Source organism: Polypterus senegalus, chromosome 15 (genome assembly GCF_016835505.1).
Source record: "Polypterus senegalus isolate Bchr_013 chromosome 15, ASM1683550v1, whole genome shotgun sequence".
Classification (NCBI taxonomy): Eukaryota; Metazoa; Chordata; class Cladistia; order Polypteriformes; family Polypteridae; genus Polypterus; species Polypterus senegalus.
Genome location: NC_053168.1, coordinates 657,868 through 678,009, shown reverse-complemented (window position 1 = coordinate 678,009; position 20,142 = coordinate 657,868). Strand labels below are relative to the sequence as shown.

The following is a 20,142-nucleotide window of genomic DNA, read 5'->3' as shown; positions in this document are numbered from 1 at the left end:
CATCAGGAGGGATGAGATAAACGATTTGAGACCCCAAATCAGCTCAAAGCCCCTCACATGAGCTTACTGGCTGATTGGGGTCGTTGTGGTCAAAGGTGGACATCTCGCCAAACATCCCATCATCTTTGATACTGGTGGTGGGGAGGGGACGCTGCCCCCACGTAATGTGTGACGACCGCCCGGACCACAGATGCTGCGGCCCACCGTGCACAAACCGAGTGCCAAGTTTGCAGAACTCAAGCCAAACGGAGCAGTCCAAGTGACAGCGTTTTGTCCCACTTCTCTAACTGCCCACCCCCTGCCCTTTAAATTGCCTCCCTTACAAGCGTTTGTCCCGTTTGCAGGTGGCACTGCCAGCTTTCATCTTGAAGAGGAAGTCCCTGCTGGAGATGTACGCCAACTTCATGGCCCACCCAGACATGTTCCTCAGCATCACGGCGGGCTCGAGCCCCGAGGAGCGGATCATCCTCTTCGTCGAGTACTACCTGACCGCCTTCCACGAGGGCTGGAAGGGCGCGGTGGCCAAGAAGCCCTACAACCCCATCCACGGCGAGACCTTCCACTGCTCCTGGGACGTGCCAAAGGACAAGGTGAAGCCCCTGGCCACCGGCGGCCCGCCGCTGCTGCCACCGAGGGGCTCGAGCCGAGGAAGACCCCAACGACTGCTACAAGCTGCGCTTTCTGGCCGAGCAGGTGTCTCACCACCCACCGGTGTCGGGCTTCTACTGCGAGTGCAAAGAGCGGCAGCTGTGCGTCAATGCCCACGTGCTGACCAAGACCAAGTTTCTGGGCATGTCCGTGGGTGTATCCATGGCGGGCGAAGGTAAGGCGACCTCTTCTGGTTATTCTCTTGGTAGCGGGCATCAAATCCTTCGTGGCTTCTCATTTTATACCTGAGCCAATGGAAACACAGAGAGAGGGCGGGCGAGGGGGGCACGGCTGCCATGTGACCAAACTATCAAGCAGCACAGCTCAGTATGGCATCCACTGTCCCAGTGATGACAAATACTTTAAGGACATCATTGTAGGACCCCAAAAGGACGGGGGTGCCACACCAATGTCAAATGTAGGAACCCGAGGTCACAAAGAGTCACCTTCGATACGTACAACAGCAGGACGAGGACGCCCTGGCCAGGAGATGGCCATGTAATGGTGACACCTGGGTGACCACTCTGTGCCCTCTGTCTCCAAGCGCGACCCCTGACATGTGCCCTGTCTGACATGTGGCTCTCCTTGTCCAGAGCCAGCCGTCACCGACCAGAGAACAGCTGTCACAATGTGACTTTAGCACAGCGGTGCCCCTTGCAGGTGGGCATCACAGCAGCAGAGTTCAGTGACCGACTTCTTTTCATAGTGGAGCCCAGCCTGTCCTACCTGCTCCTTTTTTCTCATATAGCGCCTTTCCCACATCAGTCTGGTTGCTCTGCTGGTGCCACTCTTCACTAATACTTTTGAATCTTATAGAACCCTTGGCCGGCCAGCTACCCACCTATTATATGGTGCCTTTCCTAACCCTTCGATAATGCCTGGCATATATAGCGCCTTTCACATCTGACCGTTACCTGCGTGTATTCCTGTATCTTTTATAAAGCGCCTTCTACTTCTTCAGCGTCTTTCTGCAGCCGAGTCTCACCATTTCACCCTTTGACCATCTGTCTACCTCTCTTTCGCTGCCCGAGGGCTGGGCACAACTTGCTGCATTCCAAGTGGGAGGGGGTCGAGGTTGCGATGCCCACCCCATTGCAGTAGGCAGACGGGTGCCCCATGAAGTGGTGGTCCTCACCAGCTTGCTCTTCTTTCTGTTTCGCCAGGTGTCCTCTTCCTCCTGGAGCACGACGAGGAGTACGTCTTCACACTGCCCTGCGCCTACGTGCGCTCTATCCTCACCGTGCCCTGGATGGAGCTGGGGGGCAAAGTGACCATCAGCTGTGCCAAGACGGGCTACTCGGCCTCGGTGACGTTCCACACAAAACCCTTCTATGGGGGCAAAGTGCACAGGTATGGCATGGGGGGGGCGCAAGCCACAAACATTGCCACCCGAGGGTCTTTAGTCTGTAGGCCCATTTCTCAGTTGTTGCAGCTCCTTAACTTCTGTTGTGAGGGGAGTCAGGGTCTGTCATATAGCGCCTCTCATATACGAGCATCGGGGGACAAATGACAGGGTGGCACCACGCGCAGGGCCCTTTAGAGGACACGGCAGTGGGCACATGGGCCTGCCCAGCATGTCATGTGATCAAAAGGGTCTTGGCAGTCACAGCTGCCTGCGTTGTGGGTGGGTGGGCAGTCTGGGGGTCCGCAATGACGGCAGCGTTTCAAGTGCAGGCGTTTTCTGATGCAGACATAGTGAGAGTGAGAGACGTCACTTTACAAGTTTAGACAGAGCCGTAAACATAACCGAGTGAAAGGCGCTATATAAGATCATAGAGAGTAAAGCGGGCGCTCTGAGGGAGCGCCACACTGAAAGGCAACGCGCCATCTAGCAGGCTCTCTGGGGCACAGCCAGGCCAATCCCTCCCGAGGTGTCCTCACTCTGTGCTTTCCATGGGGGCTGCAGGGGGTTTTGTCATCACGAGGGGGCAGACGGAGCCCCCCGAAGCCTCGCCTGACCCCCTTTGTTTGTGTCCGGCAGGGTGACGGCCGAAGTCAAAGACCACGCGAGCAACACCATCGTGTGCAAAGCGCAGGGCGAGTGGAACGGCACCTTGGAGTTCGCCTACAGCAGCGGGGACACCAAAGTCATCGACACCAGCAAGCTGCCCGTCATCAAGAAGAAGATCCGCCCGCTGGACAAGCAGAGCCCCTACGAGTCGAGGTGAGGGTCGTCGCCCGCGCGTATCGAGTGCCCCCCCTGAGACCCAATCACAATCCACATTCAATACGGATCTTCATGATTCCATATAGCGCCTTTGACAATCGCACACCAACTCAGTGTGGCACACTTGTGCAGTCAGGGGACCCGCACTGCTGCCATGCTGTGACCCCTCACCTGCCAGGTGGAGCTCTCAGATGGTGGAAGCTAAATAACAAATCAAAATGCAAAAGACCCCCCAAAGGGAGTCCATACTGGAGACACAACTAGGGGGCCACAGCCGGGACCACCCTGTTGTTTAACGTCTTCCAATGTCATCTGATGGCCGTGGCGAGACCCCGACTGCCACTCCCATGTCACTTCTGGTTGTCCCTCCATCATGAGCTCCGCTAAGCATCTGATTCGTCGCCCCTATTGGTCAGCCCCGCCCACTGGCCTCGTGAATATGCTAATTAGAGCCGGCCCCCCACACCAGACATTCAGTTGTTGCAGTGTGAGGAAGCAGAGTCCCCGATTTGGCTGGCCGGCCGGGGGGCACGGTTTGAGTGGTCCCATCGGTCAGTTTATTAAAGCCGTGTTAGAGGTGGGCTGGCGTCCTCCTACGTGACCGTCCAGCATTTCCATCTGTGTGACCCGAGTGAGTCGGCCACAGGGGTCTGCAGCGAGCGGTAGGCGTGGCTCCCGTGCGGTTGAGCTGACAAACCGCTGAACGCTCGGCCAGGACCACCAACACGAGAGACAGAAGCTCGTCTGTCTGACGGCTCGCGCTCGTCTTTCCCTTTTCACAGTCGCTGCACTGCGCCACCCGCTCCCTGCGATTCCTCGTCCTCGAACTCAGTAAAACCAACGGTGCCCAAGAATCACTCGCCCAGTGACGGCCCTCCTGTCCCATTCAGGGACCACCTTGCGGGGTGGGCAAAGCAAACCTCCACGTCATAAATCTGAAACTTTAACCAAACGCTGGCAGCTCGGCTATAACCAAGTGTGCCCACCACCCAGACCAGGTGACACAGCGGGGACTGTGCCATCAGAACATGAGGACTCACAGCTGCTGTCCACTCTTTGTTTGGCAGGCGTGTCTGGCACGGCGTCACCAGCGCCCTGAGGGAAGGCGACCTCGATGCGGCCACCGAGAGTAAGAATGTCATCGAGGAGCAGCAGAGGGCCCACGAGAGACTGAGGGTCACCAACAACGTCGACTGGAAAGCCAAGTACTTCAACAAGGAGGTGACCGTCCTGTCCAACTGTCTACTGTAATGTGCTGGGCAGCAGGGGGGCACACAGGGGAGTGACCCAATATAGCGCCTTTCCACGGTGAGCACCACCACCCCAAGGTGCTTTACACATTCGGTGGCTCAAAGTCCACCAGCTGCCCTACTGTAAGCCATTAGGGGGCTGAAAATGGCCGCCCTGGGGAAGGCGACCGACCAATCAGAGGGCAGCTACCCTGGTCGGTTGATTTAATTGGCCATTTGGTTCCCCCTTCGCCATTTTAGATTCAGGGGTCGGTGATCTCGAGCTGCGGAGCGGCGTTTGCTGCTGTTTTACGTATTTCGAGGAGGTTCGAGTCTCAACCCTAATTTGTTTCTGTTGTCATTGTCACCGCTTGCCCACACAGGACAGTCCCGTTGAGGCAGTTCAGCTGGCCAGCCATTTAATGAAGGCCATGTGACCCCACTGAGCCTGGGTGGGCCTCGCCGTGACAATCTGCAGCGTGGCCGACCTTAACCGACCTTTTCTTCTTCTTCCACCATTTCTTGCAGGGAGAGGGATGGCAATACCACAGGCCGCTCTGGAAGGAGCTTTGACGAGCCCACCGGTGTGCCGCCATCACTGTGACGGGTCTCCGTGGAGGAGACGGAGAGGGAACACTACGGACCCTTAAACAAGAGCCATCTGTCCACCCACCCTGCGGGCTCGGGTAGAGACGTCTTTTTCCGATTGTACACAGAATTGTCGATTTTTTCACTTTGCCAAGGCCTTTTTTTGCACTTGTACCAAGTCGTATGGCACAGACATTTCTTCTTCTTCTTCTTCTTCCTCCTCCTACTCTTCCTTCATGTCTTCTTCCTGATGCCACCGTAATGCGACCTGACTCATGAATCTGCCATTCACTCATCCCACGGGCACCAAGATGGCATCAGTACAGGGAGCGGCTGGAGGGGCGGGCATCGACATTCCAAAGAGTCTTTCCTTTCCTTTCCCGTCTGTGACGTTTCTCTCCTCGAGCCGTTTGCAATTAGAAATATTTATTTTTCTTTTGCTTTGCACATTGATTAAAAGATGGACACTTTACTGGGGTCTCGGTGTGTTGTGTTAGACATCTGGCGAGTTGGCGAACGATGGGCGATCACAAGGTTTGACACTTTAGAAGGCGAGCTCGGTGCCCTCATGTGATTTAGGAGGCGTACGTGGTGGTGACGGTGCAAAACTCGATATGCTGCTCTTCTATCCTGGACTCTCATTCAGAAAAAACGGAAACACGGACAGCGTGGCAGAACTCCGTCTCACAAACTCCCGTTTGGCGTTAAGCCCACCACAGTCCCGGACCACCGAGTGCCCACCTGAGGGTGGCCCGGCCCCGACTCGTTTTCACGGCTGGGCGTCCGCTAGAGACCCCTGAGGTTTAGCCTCATAAATGACCTGAGAATGGGTGAGGCGCCAGGCGCAGACCAACAGGTGGTCAGGTGACCCATGGCACCCGAGACAGACACGGGTGTGGAAGACGTCTGAAACAAGGTCTTCAATTTGGAGGAGGGGCAGCTTTGACGACTCACTTTGGGGGCTGAATGCACTTTCAAGGCGCTATATACTGCCTACTGTACATCTACTGTCCGTGTGGTGTGTGCGTGTGGTGTGAGAGCCCGAGACATGCGGCAAGCACATTAGCATAAAGAGAGAGATTAACATAAAACACTCGCAGGCTCCGCCCACTCAACCCCATGGGTGCCAGGCAGCAGTAAACCAAAGCAAACACTCACAGTTGTCGGCCCGATGCTTGCTGGGAATGGCGTCAAGGCTGCTGGACTCCTCCATTCACTTTTGGACCCCCTTCAAGATGGCTGCAAATGACTGAAGCCCACTAAAGGAATGCTCCACCTAAAGAGGACCCCGTTTCTCGTTTTACTCGCTCTGCGTTGTTAGGAGTGAAGGTAAAGAAAAAAAATTATTAAAATTAATCTCATATTTTCAACGAGAATTAAAAAAAAAAAAAAAATCACAAAACAACGAGTGCCACCCTTATGGGGACCACCGGCACATGTCAGGTGTGCTCATACAGTCCTATGGTGGCACACAGATGAGATGGAGCTGAAGACCCCGCGTCCCACCACATTCACCGCTCAGGTGGTCCAGCTTACTCACTGGTGCCCCTCGTCGTCGAGCCACATCGCCAGTGTCTGCTTGTTGAAATCCCCTCAGGTCTGACGCCTACTTTTCCTCCAATGAGATTTGCCGCTCGCTCATCTGTAACTTTTAATATCTAATTGGCCGTCACTCTGTCATCAGTGGGCAGGACTGACCAATGAACGGCGGGAGGTGGGGCTTCAATTCACAGGCCGCCTGAACTCGCCCAGCGTGTGTGTGTGTGGGTCTCAGGGACGCGGTGAGGACAGTGGCGCTTTGATCAGGTGACATTTTCCCGTTCAGAGCCCCCAGACTTTATTCTCGCCGATCACAAAGGACAATGCAGGGAAGTTAAAGCAGTTACTCTGAGGAAGAGGAGGGTCACGCTGAGGACTTTCAGTCAGGTGGGCCCACAAATAACATGACATGGAGAACAACAAGACTTTAACACAAACTTGAAGTTTTATTTCTGTCTACATTTTAACAAGTCTAAACCAAATCTTTAAGCAACAATGTAAAAAATGTACTCCTGGGTCGAGGAAAAAGAAAACGACACACAACAAAAATGAACTCCCCAGGCATACATGAGAAGAGGAAGAGGCAGGATGAAGTCGGCAGGTGGTCTTCATCAAAGCATAAAAAACAAAACAAAACCAAAAGGCAGATGGGGGTGAGGAGGAAACAATGAAAAGAAAATCAAAAGAGAATTTTACAAAATAAAGAAAATAACTCGTCAAGCAGAAGCTGGCAAAACCAAACCAAAAAAAAAAAACAAAAAACAAAAAAAAAAAAAACCAAAAGCCCTCCTGACATTTCTATTTATATTGGTAAGGCTTCACTTGACTGGCCCTCTGACATTTTATTTATAAAAGGCCCGTCGTTTTTATATTCAGGAATAAAGTTTACAAAGAAATTACATCTTTACACCATTGCTGGCCCTTTACAAGTTTGATTTGCTTCGTCGCTTTTTCGTTTTCTCGTCTGCTTCGCAGTTTGTCACGTCCGCCATTAAACAAGCGAGCTGACAAACTGGAAACAAAATACAAGCCAACATCTCAAAGGGGGACCTCCGCTCCGCATCTAAGAAAGGGAAAGCCAAAGAGTCGAGGGGTACGCAGTAAACGGAGCCCCCCATGGTACGCCTGCCCGTGCAGCCTCCCGCTTGTAGACTTGTTACCTTTGGCCCGCCGCGAGGAGTCGACGTCACTAAATTCACAGCCCCTGTGCCGGGGCGGGTATTCGTTTCTAATTATTGCCATCGTATTATTAGAGTGAATTAGGGGGGGGCAGCAGAAACTGCAAATTCAAATGAGTTGCTGGGGGTCCTTTTTTTTTTTTTTTTGCATATTTAAAATAACTAGAACAAAACAGAATATATTATATAACCCCATCTGAAGATTGTTATTTTAATATATATATATATCACATTATTTACAGATTTGGACAATTTAAGACTCAAATGTCAGAAAAATCTGCTCACATCTCGTCGTTCCTCCATCTAGTGCCGTCTGTACACGCGTCAGGAACTCCTACTTGTACACAATTGTCTTTCGTTTCGGGTTTGGGTTTTTATTTAATAAAGGTAACAAGTTACATGTGCCGAGGACCAAATAAGAGGGGCTCTTTGGTGCAATCGATCCGATTTCCTCGTTAGGACTTTTCTAGGTTTAACGTTTACCACACAACATGTGCCGCCATAAACACACAGCAGCTCTCTGCCTTGCTAGCACATTCAAGTATAAAAAAAGGAGACGGACTGGTCTGGTCGTCAAGCCAGGGGGATCTCCAGACAGACCGTGGACCACTGAGAGTGCGGGTGTCCACCGCTCTGTGAAATGGGAATGCAGCTCAAGGCAAAGGTTGTCGGGATTCCAGGTGACTTGGCTCTTTTTAAACAGTTTTCTTGTTTAATTTCTTGCCTTTCTTGAGACTTAATTTGTTCTTAATAAAGCCACGCTTCCTTTTGGAAACCTAGGGAGGAAAAACAGAGAAGTCACATGTCAGTACACGGCAACCCAATCAGCACGCGCCGATCACACGGCAAGCCGCTTCAACGTTGATCTTCACATCTGCTTTGAAATCGTGGAAGTCAAAAGTTTTCAATTTGATATCCGCACTTAGACTTTTAAAATGAGAGAACATGCTTTGAAATTTGATGATAGCTTAAATGCTTTATCTTTATATATTTATATATCTTTATATATTTATATATCTATCTACAGTGCATTCAGAGTCTTCACAGCGCGTCATCACTTGTTCCACATTTTCTTATGTTACAGCCTTATTCCACAATGGATTCAATTCATTTTTTTCCTCAGAATTCTACACACAACACCCCATCATAATGACAACATTAAAAAAAGTTTACTTGAGGTTTTTGCAAATTTATTAAAAATAATAAATCCCATGTCCATAAGTATTCACAGCCTTTGCTCAATACTTTGTCGATGCACCTTTGGCAGCAATTCCAGCCTCAAGTCTTTTTGAATGTGATGCCACAAGCTTGGCACACCTATCCTTGGCCAGTTTCGCCCATTCCTCTTTGCAGCACCTCTCAAGCTCCATCAGGTTGGATGGGAAGTGTCGGTGCACAGCCATTTTAAGATCTCTCCAGAGATGTTCAATCAGATTCAAGTCTGGGCCACTCAAGGACATTCACAGAGTTGTCCTGATGCCTTTCCTTTGATATCTTGGCTGTGTGCTTAGGGTTGTTGTCCTGCTGAAAGATGAACCGTCGCCCCAGTCTGAGGTCAAGAGCGCTCTGGAGCAGGTTTTCATCCAGGATGTCTCTGTACATTGCTGCAGTCATCTTTCCCTTTATCCTGACTAGTCTCCCAGTTCCTGATGCTGCCACCACCATGCTTCACTGTAGGGATGGTATTGGCCTGGTGATGAGCGGTGCCTGGTTTCCTCCAAGCGTGACGCCTGGCATTCACACCAAAGAGTTCAATCTTTGTCTCATCAGACCAGAGAATTTTGTTTCTCATGGTCTGAGAGTCCTTCAGGTGCCTTTTGGCAAACTCCAGGTGGGCTGCCATGTGCCTTTTACTAAGGAGTGGCTTCCGTCTGGCCACTCTACCATACAGGCCTGATTGGTGGATTGCTGCAGAGATGGTTGTCCTTCTGGAAGGTTCTCCTCTCTCCACAGAGGACCTCTGGAGCTCTGACAGAGTGACCATCGGGTTCTTGGTCACCTCCCTGACTAAGGCCCTTCTCCCCGATTGCTCAGTTTAGATGGCCAGCCAGCTCTAGGAAGAGTCCTGGTGGTTTTGAACTTCTTCCACTTACGGATGATGGAGGCCACTGTGCTCATTGGGACCTTCAAAGCAGCAGAAATGTTTCTGTAACCTTCCCCAGATTTGTGCCTCGAGACAATCCTGTCTCGGAGGTCTACAGACAATTCCTTTGACTTCATGCTTGGTTTGTGCTCTGACATGAACTGTCAACTGTGGGACCTTCTATAGACAGGTGTGTGCCTTTCAAAATCACATCACATCAACTGAATTGACCACAGGTGGACTCCAATGAAACATCTCAAGGATGATCAGGAGACACAGGAGGCACCTGAGCTCAATTTGGAGCTTCATGGCAAAGGCTGTGAATACTTATGGACATGTGATTTCTCAGTTTTTTATTTTGAATAAATTTGCAAAAACCTCAAGAAAACTTTGTCATTATGGGGTGTTGTGTGTAGAATTCTGAGGAAAAAAAATGAATTGAATCCATTTGGGAATAAGGCTGTAACATAAGAAAATGGGGAAAAAGTGATGAAGCGCTGGGAATACTCAGGATGCACTGTGTGTGTGTGTGTGTGTATATACTTCACTCACCAACCCGTTTTTGTTTTTCCGGATACACACTTTTAAGATTTTTTTTTTTTTCTGTAAAAATATTTGGAATCTTTCGAGTCTCAACGTGCTTATCTTTTTAATAAGGTCAGTGAGACGTGTTTCATGACTTTGTACCCTAATTCAGGACAGGTTTCTCTGTTTGGAATTTCTGCACAGACAAAACGATCAGCAGCAGCAGTTCATTTTTTTTTTTTTTGCAAAGTAACCAATAAATGTATGCGAGGTGAACTGCATTTTTGAAATTTTCCAGCCTAAACTTCAAAGCCTTACAATATTTACATACTTCTGACTTATCACCTGTGTCCAGATCTTCAATCTCTATTCACCTTTTCATTATTTCTCGGAGTAATAATTTCTCTTTCTTTGTGCTAATGCATTCTTTAGTTTCTGTATTTTGACATTGTCATTTTTTGGTCCTTTCATATTCTGTATCTTGCCCTGCATGTGTTTCATGGTTACATACATACACACACACACACACACACACACACACACGGTGGTCCAGATCTAATTATGCAGATCCAGATCATAACATCACATTTTAAAAACTCGATAGAGCTCAACATCCAATTTAAAACCAACAATAATCCGGCAACTGTAAATGCGGGTATCAAAGAAAATGGATCAAATGTTAAAACGGCCTGCCATATGATTACGCTGACCAGCCTGGACTTTAAGACCACCAGAGCTGCCGTTAGTTCCTTTCTTACAGACCGATGCCAGGCAGGCTTCAGCGGGCACAAACCTCATATGCTGCCATTGCGTTCAGTCTTTCAGGCACCCTTACGGTCAATGTTACTGGCACCTTTGCGTTTTTGGTCCAACATCTTCAGAGAGAACTGAAAACACACCAACATCTGTCTAATCCTCCAACAACTAGAACAGGAGGCCCACAGGGGTACAACTAAGGGATGTCTGCTCAGCTCACGGCATACAGAAAGTGACAAATTGACCTGCGGAGTACCAAAGGCGCCCTTTCCCTACCGCAGTCAGACAACCCTGAACACCATCATGGCAGCCTCAAAACGTTTCTCGTCCCCATCCAGAAGCTCTTTGCACGGAGATCGGGCCTCACCCCTGGCTACCTTGCACACAGACCATTAAGGTTTTGGATGTGTGTTTTAGGTCCTTGTCCTACTACGGGACCCCCTGGTCTTCTGACACTGGGGCCACACTAAAATGCCCCAAAATAATCCTCGGATTTCAGGGTCAGTCGTGTATTTTTACGTTTGTCCCCTCTGGCCTCCTCTTCTCAGTTTAGTCACCCCAGATTAACGGTAGTCTCTTTGGACCTTTATTTAAAAGTTCACACAAACCGCTCAAGACTTCTAGCACACCAAGCATGAGGATGTGCAAAAATGCACCAATGAACACACTAATGGAGAACACCCAACATATGAAGCCCACCCACAGCTATTCCCTAGCAACAGGCCCTCCTTATATACCCCCCTGTGCCGACTGGTCAGCCTCATTTGCAGGATGTCAGTGTGCAGCCCTTGAACCAGCAGCTAAGGCCCGCTTCTCTCAAATTACCAACGGACCTTTAACATATTAGAACTTATTAGAACTTACGAACAATCAGGACAAGAACAGACCATTCAGCTCAACTAAGCACACGTTCTTATCCACTGAAATCTTCCAAAACAACATCAAGTCAAGTTGAGGAGATCCCTCAAGTCCCACCGTCTACCACACTACTTGGTCACGGAGGTTCTCTTCCGAATGTTGGTGTGAAATTCTCCCTTCACAAGTTCCCAGCTGTGTCCCCCTGTGGTGTTCTCGATGAACTCATTTTAAAGTCACCGTCTCCATCCACTGTGCCAACTCCCTTCAGTCAGGTCCACTACGACTCCCAAGTCCTTCTCATAAGGTGGACTTGAGATTTTCAGACCTCCGACTGTGACCATGTCTGCTCAGATTTACGTGCACACGACAAGAAATGCCTCCAGTGTTTCATCTTCACTTGAGCGTTTCATTTAAACTCAAAATAAAAGGCAGACGCGTGAAGTTTGCGTATGAAATCACATATGGTCTACAAACATAACAAAATGATGAAATGCCCCCGTGCTGACCGCGCAAACGCATGGCGTGGACGAGGGAGGCCCTACTGGAGGTGGCACCTGCCAGATTTTCAGCCATTGTGAAGTCACTGTGTATAAAGCCTCATGTTGCCTCTGGGCAGCACTGTGGAGGTCAATCAGTAACCCCACTTTTTGGGGCCTCGCCGCTTTCTGAAAGAGGAGGCATGATGGCAGTTTTCTCAGTTTCTAACCCGTTAAAATGAAAGCCATTCCCACCAAACTCACACATTTAGCTGAAGAGGCGTCAGCAGGCCCCACCCGCCATCAAACCCACCTTTTTAGATAAATGCTTCTGTTTTGAAGCGGTGTTGGTGAGCCGAGGCTTGTGGTCCAAAGCTTCCCGGTTCTCTGGTTTTTTGACTTTATAAATTCTCACTAGCCAGTGCTCAGAGGTGAAGGCTTCTTCTAAATGTTTGAACTTGATGTCTTTGTTGCCAATTTCAGCGTTCCTCGTGCGATCAAACCCAGGGGGCGTCCTGAAGTCGAGCTAAAAAGAAAAAAAAAAAAAAAAAAAAAACACACATTGAAGTCATTTATGCCAAATTAAGCCAGCAGGAGAAACGAAGCTCAAGACCGGACACAGAAGTCAGACGTTCAGACAGTACACTTGACTAATGTCCTCAGCCGGTCAACTGGCAACTTTAAGTGAAACTAAACTTAACATTCTTTGCTACTGAAGCCAAACCTGAATACTTAAATCATCATTTATAATAAATTAGAAAGAACCGTTAAATAAAACATTAAGACTAAACCCGCCTAACAAGTCACATGAGGAGTCAAAATGGCTGCTGTCTGTGTGGTGCACAAATCTGTCCAAACCCCAACCCAAGATCAAGGCCAGAGTACCCAGTGATGCAGTGGGTGTCACCCCAGTTTATTACTGAGGGTGCATCACCTTTCCATGTGGATGGGAAGTCTTGCTTTTAAATCAACCCCTGATGCTCGTGCCGCTTTGAGACCCCAAGCAGGGAGTGCTCATCCGTTTTCTTTGCTATGGCTCTCTAAAGCCCCATCACACTACACGATTTTCAGTTGTAGACTTCAGTTACACAATCTTAGTGAGTCAGGGGCAGTTGTGGTGCGCTCCTGTGCCCACCAGTGCCCTCGGACATCCTGAAGTGACTCAAGTCTGACTGTTCTCTGACTCACAATACCAATCCTCTCTGATTTTGGCCTTAAATCACCAGGGCGGTATGTGCCGACAACCAGCGAGTGCTCAGCTGTAAGTACAAGGCAGCCAGAAAGAAAGAGAGAAAGCGAAAGAAAGAAAGAGAGAAAGAGAGAAAGGAAAGGGGAAATAAGACCACAAAACAGGCTTCTCTACCAAGCGACTCATTTTTCAGACTACAGCAGAGTGGAACAAAAGGCTGCCCAGGACTGCCCAAAACTGGAAGGCACTCATACAGGCACCGGTGTGGACAGGCAGCACGTCACTCGGCTGTCACAGTGGGGCAAACGTCCGATTGATTAACAGGGTTACCACCGTCACGTGGACAGAGGACAGTGAAGTTAGTAACCAACATGCAGCACGTCACCACTCCCCACTGCCATGAATGTCACGAGGCTGTCACGTAATGCGCATTCCCTGTGGTTTCTACTTGTGGAATCTGACATCCTCAATGTGACGAGATCCTGCAAATACAGCAGTTAGGCCTGACAAGAAGTCGTGTGACGTGCCACTGGCAGATCCCGGACATCGCAGAGGACTTATTTATATCTCTTAGCTGAAGACGACATTACTGGGAATGGGGAGCCCTGCATAGCCCAGCTCAGTGTCAAGTGTTCAAGAGGAACAACAGGACAAACAAACACCTGGATGTTCCCCACGCCTTTTTGAATAATGACAAATCAGTCCAAAGTAGAGAGTACAGGGCCCACCGCGCCTGGCGTTTTGATGGTACAAACATCAGATTTACAATAAAACATGTCGGTGACAAATAGTGTGGAGACGGGGATGCTTTGAAGGTCTTGCCATTATTGGAGTAACTAGAAGTTGTGCACTTTACCAGTAGACGTCTGACTGTCACATGAAGCGTCACTGGGTCACGCAGCCGGACAAGGGCAGGGACAGAACACACAAAAGCGAGTCGATAACTGAATCATTGAGAGGTCGGAGTGGCCTTGAAACAAGCAATGCGTCCGAAGTAAAGCAGGTCTGCAAGTGGAGCGGGTGAACCCGAGTTAACAATGCGGCGACTTGTGCAAGTGGTCAAGCGAGGGCGACTTTTCACCTTGAAAGTACTTATTTAAAAACTCTACTGTGTCTTCATTCAGTTTCCTCCTGCTCTCCAATACTGCATTTTGACTAAAGGTCGGAAGCCGTCCGCTGTGTCAAATACGCAAAAAGAGAGAGGATGCTGATGACAGAGGAAACCATTTAAACACAGCCCTGTAAGTGAAGAGTGCCCAGCTAAACTAAACATTAGGACGTCTTACCTGCATCTCGCCAAATCTGTAGTAGGACATCTTGTACATCAGGCAGTTTAACAATGTCGGTGAGCCAGCCTTGTCGACACGAAACTCCCCCTGGGGTGTAAAATAGTCGCTTTCCTGCAGTAAGAAACACACACACACACAAAAAAATAAAAAAAAAGGCACAAAGTTAAAAAGTTTGGTGACAAACAGCCAGGCACGTGTGAATGACAGGAGCTTCCTGCCTGCCAGCCAGTGGTCTTCTCAATGCCGCCACGTGATTCGGTGTCAAACTCGGAATTCTCAGCCCACGCCACTCACTCGGATATCTTTGGGGTGTTCGCCTTCAGCTATCCTGACCATCCACAAGAACTTGTTGATGTCGTCTCCCGAGTAGCCGATGACACCTCCGAAGATGATGAGCACGTAATCGACATCCAAGCTGCGCATAATCTGATAAGCAGCCGTTTCATTAGAGGACATGGCTTTTCCAACCTGCAAATGGAGGAGAAAGGAAAAAAGATTTAAATACATCTTCGCAGCTGCTTGGCAATTCAAAAGAATCTCGCATCATGTGATGACCCGCGCCGTCCGCGCAAGAATGTCTTGTAACGGGGCGGAGGACCAGCGGTACAGCAAACTGAGGCAGACAACAGACGTGCAACTCACAACAAAAACTTTATCACGCAATCGAGAATCCCTTAAGGTCAGTGCCAGAGACACATTGGTCAATTTTGTGTTCAATTAACTGAAAAATAAAACAAAAGTTGTTCGCTAATCGGACAATTATTACCCAAAGACATCGAAATCAAGAACGTCTCTCTTGTTTTCTCACTTTTGAGCCCAATTCAGATGGGACACACGTCTATAAAGTTGTAGCGGGGCTACGTGACTCTAGATATTTGATGCGTGTCTTGTGCCGAGTCGCGTCTTTATTGCGTCGTCCCGTTTAAATCTGTTGTGTGTCTATGTAAATGTTGTCCCCGGGGAAGGATGTTGCAGGGAGGCAGCGACTCAAACAGTGGAATCTCCCATTGACATACCAACTTCATCCGGGATATTTTAACTTAAACCACAGGAGAGAAGGATCAAGAGAGAGATCGAGAGGAGAGAGGAGCCATTTCACATTCAATTCACAAATTCATTGTGCCACCTCACGGTCTGCTTTATTCATTGACCGGATCAGCAGTACATCAGCCAGTTCGGAGGAGTCCCGGGGTTTGGATTTATTTCAACCACCGCCGAGGACTCGCACGGTGAGATCGTTTTGAGTTATTTCGGGAAGGAGCAAACCTATCACATCGAACAGCATTTCATTTAACTCAGGACATTCATTACTTTGGACTCGCTCGATTTCATCCATTCATTGCAGTTTGTCTTTGATCTGCGTTTATTTATTCATTTATGAATTAGGGACAAGGGGGGGCTTTCTATTGTTTGGACTGCTTTATATTCGTATGCTTGTTGTAAATAGTGTATATATAGCGCCTTTGGGATGGTGGGGGAATACTGTATATAAATACATATACATACACACACATATATTCACAAAGTCTGTCTATTAAATAATGACACCGACATAATAACTCACTTTTATTCAAACGACGACTCTAATGCTTGTCCCCTTCAATATAATCCCCATTTGCAATTACGCACCAATGCAGTCTTGGTTTCCACTGGTTGAGTAGAAGGGCATGGAGCAGATCAGTTTCTGTCAGCTCTTTCAAGACATCTGATGTCTTCTTTCTTTCTCTTTTACATCCATTGATTCAAAACATGTTCCTTTAAGCACCGATTTCAATTTAGGAAAAACACACGCGCATGAGACTTGCAGTCTTCCCCGTTAGCCTCAGAAAGCATTTCAAAAGATTCCGTTGGTGCTTTGTTCAATTTTACTGAATATTTCAAATGAACACATTGCTCAACTTTTAAACTTTGCGTGACTCTGCCAAACAAAGGGAAACACAACTGCATTAAACAGTGACAGCGAGTGTTGTCATTTATTGTGCAGGTTTAAATGTGCATGGCAAGTGTTCATAATCAGTTCTCACTGCTTTGTTTAAGAGATAGAAAGCCAGTCTCGTTATTTAATACACAGTCCTTGTGTGTGTGTGTGTGTATTTTATTATATATATATATATATATATATATAAAAAGGAACATTTGAAAAAATCCGTAATTTAATAAACCACCAAGAAAAATAACATTGAAACAATGGACGCTACGAACTGATCGCTGGAAACAGAAATGAAAACAAAATCAAGCCCAGTGCCTTCCTACCTTAACGTGTCCAGCTGTCTCTCTCGCGCTGCTGCCTGTGTGTGTGTGTGTGTGTGTGTGTCGTACTCTCTGTCTCGCTGCACAGGGAGACACTCAACATGTACAAACCGAAAGGGAAACTGGCTTGTTCGTATACCGAGTGTGTGGTCGGGAACCAAGGCAAAATTTTGGGGAACTTTTTGGTCGTAAACTGAGTTGTACGTGTACCGGGACATTCGTGAACTGAGGTTCCACTGTATGTACACATACACACACACATATTATATAACAAGCAGAAGAAAGAGAGTAAGGTAAACAAACAAATTCACTCAAACACGAGCTGAACCTGGCAGACCTGAAGGAGGACATTACACAAGAAATGTTTGCACATCTTTCCTTCAGTGTTAACCACAAACAGTAACGTGTCCCCAAACCATCAGCACAGCAAAAGCAGCAGCAAACTGTAAGGGCTATTTGGGGCAGGAGTGACATTGAATGCCCTTCTGTGAACAACTTGTACGTGCAAGTGCAGCAGCTGTCACCAAGATGGCCAGGAATGACGAAGGGTGACAAATTCATTTTCACTTACCAATGCTATATGACTGTTGTTCCACGTGTTGTTATCCACAAGCGTTGTTCGATTGGCCATCCCTGCTATCTGATAGCCATAGTCCCACCATGACATGACCCTGGCGTGTTCATCTGTATTTTGTCGCAGCCAATAATAGGCCTCACGAAAATCATCCAGGATATTCCGAGACCTGGCAAGGGATATAACATTTGCATTATTCTTCATTTTTCATCACATGGTTACCCAAGCAGACTTGAAATCTGGGATTAGTGTTCACTAATAAGCTGAAATTCTATGAGGAAGCAACAAAATGAGACTACCAGGGGGTGCAGATGAGATCGTTGATTAGAGAAAGGCTTTAGAAAAGGCAGCACATGAGGGGTTAGTAATAAAAGGAAAAGGGGCAGTGTGTGTACAAAGGGTTACAAATACTAAAACTGTCCAAGTAGACACACCTACAGAAATAAAACACACACTCTCATATAAACACCCTGTGAACACTTCAATCACACATCAAACTAAATATTCAAGTGGAAGATCTTAACGGAGTAATGCTGTGTAACTCATTAAGAACAAAATGACACCAAAATCACCAACCCAATGAGGGCCGATTGAACATCACACCAAAAATCAAGAGACAAAAACAGAAATCCCAGTCTGACCCAACTCCTAATGCGACTCCGTAGTGTGTGTGGTCCCCACATGCTTGGATGGCACCCTGGGGGATCTCCTCCCAGACCTGGACCAGGGCATCAGTCAGCTACTGGACCGTCTGTGGTGCTGCTACTTAGCAGTGTCAGATGCACCGATGCACAACATCCCGAGGTTCTCAATTAGACTCAGATCTGGGGAACCTGCGGGCCAGTCAATGGCATCAATGCCTTTGTCATCCAGGAACTGCCTACACACACTAGCCATACGAGCGTGGCCGTTACAACTGGGGATGCCTCGCCAGCCTCAGCTAAGGCCAGAGTTCAGGACCCCAAAAAAAGAGAGACTGGAGAAAAATGGCACTCATGGGAGGAGAAAAAGGCAGAAAACTCTGGTGTCCAAGAGGAAGAGCAGGACAAAGAAACACCTGCATGTTCCCCACGCCTTTTTGAATAAATGACAAATCAGTCCAAAGTAGAGAGTACAGGGCCCACTGCGCCTGGCGTTTTGACGGTACAAACATCAGATTTACAATAAAACACGGGGGGTGGCTAGTGTGGAGACAGTGGACGGCTTTAGAAGGCCTTGCCATGACTGGAGTAGCTGGAACTTGTGCACTTTACCAGAGCATTCTTAAGGAGACCGTCCCCGACATCTGCCTGTCACATGAAGCTGAAGCGTCACGCAGCAGGAGAAGGACAGAAAACACAAAAGGGAGTCCATAACTGAACAGCTGGAGCGGGAGGGGTGGTATCTCAGAGCACACTGTGTGATTGGTCGTCTGATCTGTGGGCGTTAGTAACGGTGCCTTCTTGGGCACAGCCGTCCGTCGGGAGGCTCATCTTGTTAGGGCTCAGTAGTGTGAAGGGGGCACTTGGTCATCAGAGTCTACCACCAAGCCAGTGAAGCTTCAGGGATTTCAGGCTGTCCAGTTAACTGGGCATCATCTCCACCTGCACAACACACAGAGGACGTCCGTTGGTCCCCAACACTTCTTTGTCCCCCTGCCATTTTTCTTACAACACAAACATACGCACTCAACTCTTGAATTCATCAAACACTGCGTTAGGAAGTTTTAGGGTGCCTAAAAGTATCACGGGGGAATTTCTAAACAAAGCCTGATGAACGTATGAACGTCTCCCAATTCATTTACTGTGAAAACATGAACTGCAGTCTGCTGTCGATAGCCCCCAGAAACGTTACGCCCCCTTCACATATGCTTGAGTAAACCCATATTATTGGGTAGTCGACTGCCCAGTGCAGCAGGCTTGTTTCACAACTCAAAGCTAAAAATCCACCGGGGTGTGTGTGTGTGTGTGTGTGTGCGCGAGGGGGACCCCACACCTGAGCGCTCCCAGTCTTATAATGGGGACAGTGGAGATTTTTACATGCTAGTTTCTACTTTGGTAAGCACATTTTCTGGGGTGTGAATTGACTCGAGAGTTGCATTCAGTGGGTTTCGTTATTTTTTTGTATCATTTAAACTATAAATTTCAATCAATCAAGAAATGGAATACAAGCCTGCAAAGTACGTAAGAGAACACGACCCAACATAACTCCCTCAATGCGAGACCACTGCTGGCACTGGGGCCCAGTGGTGGAGGCCTTGGATGTCAAAGCCTGAGGTTGTGGGTTCAAAGGTAGCTGCTGACACCGCGTGGCCCCCAAGTCAAGTCACTTTAATCAATCAACATTTATTTATAGAGCACATATTCATACAAAAAAAAAAATGTCGCTCAAAGTGCTTTACAAAATGAATAGAAAAATAGAAGACACAATAAAAAATAAACACAAGTCAACATTAATTAACATAGAATAAGAGTAAGGTCCGATGGCCAGGGTGGACAGAAAAAACAAAAAAAAAACTCAAAAGGCTGGAGAAAAAAAAAAAAAAATCTGCAGGGGTTCCAGACCACGAGACCACCCAGCCCCTCTGGTCAATCTACCTAACATAAGTCAAACAGTCCTCTTTGTATTTAGGGTTTTCATGGAAGGACCTGATGATGATGGTCACGTAGACTTCTGGCTTTCAGTCCATCAATGTTGGAGCATCAGGATGCTTTGAGTAGGTTTACCTGCCGGGACTCCAACTGGAGCAACAAAAGAAATGGCACCAATCGTATCTCAAATGTAAGTCATCCTGGATAAAGGCCTCACCCAAAT

The 20,142-nt window shown here is 48.1% G+C and overlaps 2 protein-coding genes across 2 annotated transcripts in view; one reads left to right on the top strand and one right to left on the bottom strand.

The window, feature by feature from the left end:
* osbpl10b (oxysterol binding protein-like 10b) overlaps nucleotides 1-5,104 on the top strand; it is a 91,692-nt gene extending 86,588 nt beyond the window's left edge. Inside the window, 6 exon segments of the mRNA XM_039737172.1 lie at nucleotides 345-631; nucleotides 633-823; nucleotides 1,812-1,998; nucleotides 2,630-2,812; nucleotides 3,883-4,036; nucleotides 4,573-5,104. Of these exon segments, the coding sequence (XP_039593106.1) occupies nucleotides 345-631; nucleotides 633-823; nucleotides 1,812-1,998; nucleotides 2,630-2,812; nucleotides 3,883-4,036; nucleotides 4,573-4,617 (1,047 nt within the window). The 3' untranslated portion in view covers nucleotides 4,618-5,104.
* A 1,493-nt stretch (nucleotides 5,105-6,597) lies between these two features.
* The window catches only part of stt3b (STT3 oligosaccharyltransferase complex catalytic subunit B), a 95,321-nt gene continuing 81,776 nt past the window's right edge, over nucleotides 6,598-20,142 (bottom strand). The window contains exons 12-16 of the mRNA XM_039737171.1: nucleotides 17,347-17,518; nucleotides 14,820-14,993; nucleotides 14,523-14,636; nucleotides 12,361-12,573; nucleotides 6,598-8,125 (exon numbers count right to left, since the gene is read on the bottom strand). Coding sequence (XP_039593105.1) covers nucleotides 8,045-8,125; nucleotides 12,361-12,573; nucleotides 14,523-14,636; nucleotides 14,820-14,993; nucleotides 17,347-17,518 — 754 coding nt within the window. The 3' untranslated portion in view covers nucleotides 6,598-8,044. The remainder of the gene's footprint in view (nucleotides 8,126-12,360; nucleotides 12,574-14,522; nucleotides 14,637-14,819; nucleotides 14,994-17,346; nucleotides 17,519-20,142) is intronic.